Below are 6,611 nucleotides of genomic sequence, written 5' to 3' on the forward strand. Positions count from 1 at the left end.
AGGTAAAACCAAACTTTTCTCCAGATGATCCCTTTCCAAAACAGTTTTGGGGAAAACAAAATATAAAATTGGCGTATTAAACTCGTTGCAAAATCGGTACTACGTGACACAACCATGGAAGACGTAAATAAAGTTTAGAATACGTTGACCAGGAATAATAATGCATAAATTAACCGTAATTTACATCTTACTTAATTTTTATCTTTTACTAGCATTTATTTGTTGATATGCAGTTATTTTATCGAAAGTGAAAAGAATCATAGATGTGAGTTTAACAATTTAAAGGACCATCCAGTGTAATACACTTTTCTACACAATATCGGTTCAGTAAAAAGCAATTGCCGTGTGTTCCAGGCGGCCTTCACGTGCCGACTATCCGTCACCGCGTGACTCCGGGCTAGGGCTATGGGAAAGTGATTCCGCACTCGGCAGCCAATGAGCCGCGGAATGGGAATCGTGACAAGAATCTCTACACCACATACACAGACACACACACACACGACATCAACCCGGACCTGTGGTAAATATTACCACAACAATGACTTATTTTATATAAATGTATTGCTTACGCGACTCTGAGTGGAAGAATTAGATCGATATAATTATTATAAGATATAATTAACTAACAGTTTTTAAAACAAATTGTAGTCGAATCAAAGATTTATTGAACAAGAAATGCCGCCTTGCCGATGCCTTCAACGTAAAAGGTGCAAAAACAACGTGAGTTAGTGCAGTGATAACGTTGCGGACGTGGACATAAAGTTTATAAAGTGAACATAGAATTGTTTTTATTCCTGTTGTAGAAATGTTGACACACGTTGTGAGGTTTGTCGCGGGTGGTCAGTCACCAATCGGGCAGGTGTGTCGTGTCGCATTCCTGCGCGCTCTCTTGTCAACGCGCACACAACATGTTGCACTTCCCGCTAATATAACTTTATATTAGGCTCAACACTAACATCTAATTCTTCTCCGCTGAGATGCTATCTCATATAATCCGCCTTGTATCGCTGTTGTGCTTTATCGTCTGTAATCATGTTATTTGTTTACAAGTAATCCACGCGGACCTCGGCACTGATGTACACAAATTTACTACACACGCAAACAGATGACAATTTCTCTAACATATATTTTGCCTCAAAGGCGTGGTGCTGTGTAAAGTACTCAAATAGCAGCCTTTGAAGAAATAAATACTGCGTGAGTCGACAGTACTGGGCATTTAATATGTTGATGGAACCATCGTGAAAACAGCTAATACTAGACGTTGTGGCGCAGAACACAAGGTGTATAATAAATTGCTATACTTTTATCCTCATGATGACTTATATGATGAAGTACTTCATATATGTACAATCATAATGAGGGTGTAATGAAGCGATTTTCTTGTGTATATAAGAGTGTGACGCGGCGGATGAAAGTGCCACTATGGATATGGGTTTGTTGCACTGGTGTCTGAGCTGCGCGCTGGCCGGGCTGGCGCTGACGGCCGCGCCCGCCGCAGCCACCGCAGAGATCATGAGCCACGTCACCGCGCACTTCGGACAGACCTTAGAGGAATGTCGAGAGGAGGTAAGATTTAACGGAACTGAAGTTAGCATGAAAAAAACTTTTACAAATCAGTTCAGACGAGGAGAAAAAGATTTAAATCACGAAAGCAATTACCTCCTCTATAAATTACCTAGGCTTTTTAAATTTTAAGAACAATTACTGATTTTTATAAAAAATTGATGTGGTTTGTTGTGTGCTATGTGCAGTCGGGGCTAACGATGGACATGATGGAGGCGTTCGCGCATTACTGGAGCGAGGACTTTGGTAAGGCGACGGTGCAACGAGAGTTCGGCTGCGCCCTCATCTGCATGTCGCACAAGTTTTCGCTGCTGCAGGACGATGTGCGACTGCACCACCTCAACATGGACGACTACATACGCAGTTTCCCAAACGGTCAGCAAACAACAACAATACCATATGTACTAGACATAGTATTTACGTGAAGTAAAACTCTCTAGTTAAAATAAAAAAAACACGATTTCATCGATGTGTCCACCCCACCAGCTTTAGTTCCTTGATAAACGCTCATTAAGTGTATAAAAATATATTGAATGTTATGTACAGGTGAGTTGTTGTCGACCAAGATGGTGAGTATGATTCACGAGTGCGAGCGGCAGTACGACTCCGTGGAGGACGACTGCGACCGTATCGTGGACGTCTCCTTGTGCTTCCGGAGCGCCGCCCAGCGCGAGGGCATCGCGCCCAACCTCGCCATGGTGGAGGCCGCGCTCGAGCAGTATACGTAGAGCACTCGCAAAACGTACAGCAACATTTTAGTTGACATTTCTATCCCGAATACAAAAATTTAGTAGGTAATAAACGTTTTTTGGATTAGCTGTTATTTTAGTTATTTGAAACAGCAACACAACATGCCGGGTATGGTTTTAATCAATGGTCGCTAAGTTGTCGTACCTGGCGATGGTGTGCAGGTGCGCGCTGGTGGCCAGCTTGACGAGCGGGCGGTGCGGGGGGCGACTGGGGCGCGAGGGCGGACTGTACGTGTACTCCCCCGCCTGCGCATCACCCGAGCCCACTCCAGCGCCCGTCAGCCACGACCAGTGCTCAGCCATGCTCACCCAGAACACAGCACACGGCACGCTCCAAGCACTAGCACCTTCACTGTCCTTTCTCAATGTACACTTCACTCACTTCTATCGATGACACAATTCATAGAATAAATGATTTAACTAATCTGTTCGCGTTCTATTTATTGTCATTTCAAACATTTTGTATCACTTCACTGATAATCAGATTATTTATTAATTATTACAAAGTATTTAGTCTAAAAGACAGAAAGTTGGCAACCGACCCCGGGTTTCGCACTGATGGCAGAGAAATACACGTTTTGAGATCTACAATTCTGTCATACGTAGTATTATACATATACATAACTGTAACAGCTAACAGTTTAGCTCACGTAAGATAAAAAGGCATTTAAAGAATTGAAAAATACGCTGCTGCTTTATTCATTTATACTAAACTTGAGTTATAATGAAATATATACACAAACTTGCAGGATTAAATAACCTTTATAGTTTTATTCTTCCAGTGAAAACCGTATCTTAATCCATTTCAGCAGCGTAACGCAACGTAGGAGTCACACTGAGGTCACGAAAACTGACCGTTAATAAGAGTGTAAGGGTATAAACAGATGCCGAGTGCAACCTCTTTGTCCAATTAAATAGTTCATTTTGTAACAATAAATCAAATCTCACAATTTTCTCGTTCACTTAGCGAGCTCATCCTTCAAGTTTCCGTCTAACAAGTCTTATTAAATTTATGAACAATGATTGATAACATGGGAGCAGCGCGGGGGGGCGCGGGGGGGCACGGGGTGCGGGGAGGGCGAGCAGCTGACGCTCTACAAACTTACTATGCGCTTCATTGCATTTATATCATAATATTCTCTATTCCAAAGGCTCAAAGCATATTTTGACAGCACAGCTAAAATTGTAAACTGACAATCCTGAGAAATGCAACAAACACCCTCCTCAAAATAGCGTTATTAACACTCAAATACATGCTCTAGGCACGAGTACGTACAAGAGGTTCACAGACGGGATTCTAAGGTTTATTCACATTCCGTCCCGCTTTATAGTTTGATAAGCGAGCGAGATAAATGTATAGTTTATTGTGAGGACGTCGACAATAGCGGGGGGCGCAGGTTGAGTCGGCGACGGCAATAAATCTGCGGCCCTTGCGATTCGCGAGAGATATACTGCCGAGTTAACTGCGCAGCGCCGCGGTGAGTCCCCGCACACGCCGCTCCCGGTTCACGACAATACGCATAATGGCCCATTACCCGCTGGAGCCTACAGCGTTTATTAATTAAATATTTTCTAGTGGATTATACCGATAGTATTTCATAAAATATAATTTCGATAAGCTTATGCAACAATGGAACTCAATAGCGATACGATATGTCATCGCAAACATCAATTCTAAAAACATTTTCTCGACGACGTGGGATCAGAGTTACAGAAACATTGTGCAGCAGCGAGAGCTATGGTATTTATTCTGCCCGGATGCGTCCGGTGCTGTGCTGACGACTGACTTTGAGTGAACTTTAATATTAATTGCGGATGAACGCGCAAATACTTCACACGTTTATGTAAACCAAGTATTCCAAGTCAAGCAGCAAATCTATTTAAAACAGTTTGCTAGCTAATACAATAAATCAATGTTTTAACATAGTAATCAACAATTTAAATGGTATTTTATTTTTCTATTTAAAGTAATGTTTCTCGTTATTAGTTATGATTGGGTTTGAGTTCGATGTAAGAGAGCTCACTCCTACCACTTATCGAAATGGATCGCATTCGTGGGCGCGGGGGCTGGTAGTGTAATGACGGGGTGCGGGGTGCGGGGTGCGGGGGTGCGGGGTGCGGGGGTGCGCTGAGTTATGGCCACTATAATATATTGTTACAGATAATCATCACGAACAAAACGTGACAACACAACAAACTTACATATAGGTACATTACTTTCATCTGCTATTTCATTGCAATGACCTGGTCTGGTCGCTTAAGTTTGTCTTTACTTGACCCCTCACTTATTGCATTTTAGTAATTTTTCATGATGATCAAATGACACAAAGCAAAGTATATATCAATAGAAATTACTCAACAACAAGTTCAGCTCATTGTTACGACTTGTTTTAAAGAATCGATGTAAGTGAACTTGAAGTATGCAACGCTTTACAATAGTGACTGTATGCAACTCAAAATTTTTGGGAACGTTTTGAAACTGAAACTTTAGCTTTAATGGATGTTGAGTACAATCGATGGAAATACTTGCAAGCTGAGTGTTGCCGAAAACCTAAACTCCAGTGTAATACATGCAGGCTAAAGCATGCGTGATACTTCACAGATTGCAGTCGGTATAATGTTGTATGAGTACAAATACAGTTCGTAAGACGGTTTAATAGTTTAATTGAATTTTATATAAATATGTAGTGATTTCAGCTGCGTAACAAATTGTAACTAATACGTTTAATGTAAATTAATTGACCGCTGGCAGGAGAGAATGTAAAAAGGTAGAATAAAAAACAACAGCGGTATTAATTCAGTTCAGGTGGAGGCAGCAGCGTGTATTATCGCGGCGCTCTTCATTAGCGCGCCTCTACGTACAATGTAAATCCAGCTCAGACACTGAAAAATACAAAACTAAACCCTGCCATCGATAAATTAGGATTTAATTCACATTGAGACAGTGAGGAGGGGCGCGGACACACCCCAACGGATCGGGGAACGTTTCCTTCTGATCAAATTAAAAATGTGAGCATTTTCATTATTCTCGCGCCCTTTTAAGTTGTAAATACGAAAATGTATTATTTACAAAGATACAAAATCGATGCAAAAAATGTCTCAAATAAACAACAGCAAAAAACTGACAAATGAGCTATCAAATATGTACGCAGTTCACGCAATCGCCGGTAAAATTAAACAATAAGCTCCCAGCAGAGCGCAGGCGCAGTAAATTACTCCGTCTAATTGTGTCAATGGTCAATGTGGCTAAATGTCGCGACCAGCAGACTGACGACTTGCGATGTTAATTGAAGCCATTTCAGCTCATCTGTCTGTGTCACACAAACATTACGATATTGCGATAATTAAACTAAATTAGTATGTACATGCAAAATGAAAATAACTACCTACATACTTTGAATAGAAAAAAAAAGACCTTAAATCAAGCAAATAAAAACACAAAAAATGTACTTTAAAATTATTATTACAAGTGGTTACACAAGTCTTAGTCCATGAGTAAAATATTATAACGAAGCTGATAAACACAAAGTTGAAAATAACGAGCGTGTGCAATAAATTCAATTATTTCGCGATGTATGGACATGTCTAATCATGCGATTCATTGATCGCGCCGTTACAAACTTTACAGGATGTTGTAAACTAACCCTGCCAAAACGATGTACCTTCTACAGGATACAAGTAAATATAAGTATTTACAGGCGGCATGTGCTGACTGATTTTAAACATTTATTCGACTTCGATTCGATTTATTTAAACTAAAGACGAGTTTCATTAAAATATTACGAGAACGTTGATACGGATCAATACAATCAAATAATGTTCATTTCTCATTTTACTGTCAAATATTACATTTTTATATATAAATAATTAGGATAAATTTTAGGCAATCAAACTGTATCAGGCTGTATAATACAGTGTCCCGCGCTTTGCCGCGTGACTCACCGTAAAGCCCGACACACACTCGCGCTTTCGTCTCGTACGTACTACACGCCTCTACGTGTGTGTGTGCGCCTAAGGGAGCTAAGGCTGCGGCTTTTGTGATGAGCTGATAAGACACGGCCTGCCAGGTACCATCCTTGTTGGATATTATTACTGTAACCGTTATGTTTTTGTAATAAGAAATCTTTTTAATAAGCTTCCTGATAGTTGTAATTATTGTTTCATTATCAAATTTTTTAAGAAGAATGACTCCCGCGCCCTCTGCCGCACCCGCTCCCGGCAGCACGGTGCGAGCGGGCGACGGCCGGCGGCTGGCGGCTGCCGGTTTATGTGAAATCGATGCATGCCTGTTTGTAAACA

At 41.0% G+C, this 6,611-nt stretch overlaps 2 protein-coding genes across 3 annotated transcripts in view; one reads left to right on the forward strand and one right to left on the reverse strand.

Annotated features, from left to right (window-relative positions):
• Positions 1-6,611, reverse strand: part of LOC106114256 (glucose dehydrogenase [FAD, quinone]) — a 64,431-nt gene that overhangs the window by 17,676 nt on the left and 40,144 nt on the right. The window lies entirely within an intron of this gene.
• On the forward strand, positions 1,389-3,054 carry GOBP2 (general odorant binding protein 2). 2 transcript variants are annotated; one of them, XR_001227710.1, is made up of 4 exons: positions 1,390-1,566; positions 1,752-1,938; positions 2,110-2,357; positions 2,475-3,054. XR_001227710.1 is itself a non-coding variant. In XM_013307373.1 (3 exons), the coding sequence occupies exons 1-3, from the start codon at positions 1,423-1,425 to the stop codon at positions 2,289-2,291; spliced, it is 513 nt and encodes a 170-aa protein (XP_013162827.1). In that variant the 5' UTR covers positions 1,389-1,422; the 3' UTR covers positions 2,292-3,053. The 2 variants fall into 2 exon arrangements, 1 of the variants encoding a protein (XP_013162827.1); XM_013307373.1 differs by having other exon boundaries at positions 1,389-1,566; positions 2,110-3,053.

This window comes from Papilio xuthus, unplaced genomic scaffold (assembly GCF_000836235.2).
Source record: "Papilio xuthus unplaced genomic scaffold, Pxut_1.1 DF828142.1, whole genome shotgun sequence".
In the NCBI taxonomy this organism is placed as follows: domain Eukaryota; kingdom Metazoa; phylum Arthropoda; class Insecta; order Lepidoptera; family Papilionidae; genus Papilio; species Papilio xuthus.

Coding starts and splice junctions, on each gene's coding strand:
- GOBP2 (XM_013307373.1), top strand. CDS start 1,423: ATGGATATGGGTTTGTTGCACTGGTGTCTGAGCTGCGCGCTGGCCGGG. Junction 1,567..1,751: donor TAGAGGAATGTCGAGAGGAG/GTAAGATTTAAC, acceptor TGCTATGTGCAG/TCGGGGCTAACGATGGACAT. Junction 1,939..2,109: donor CATACGCAGTTTCCCAAACG/GTCAGCAAACAA, acceptor TGTTATGTACAG/GTGAGTTGTTGTCGACCAAG.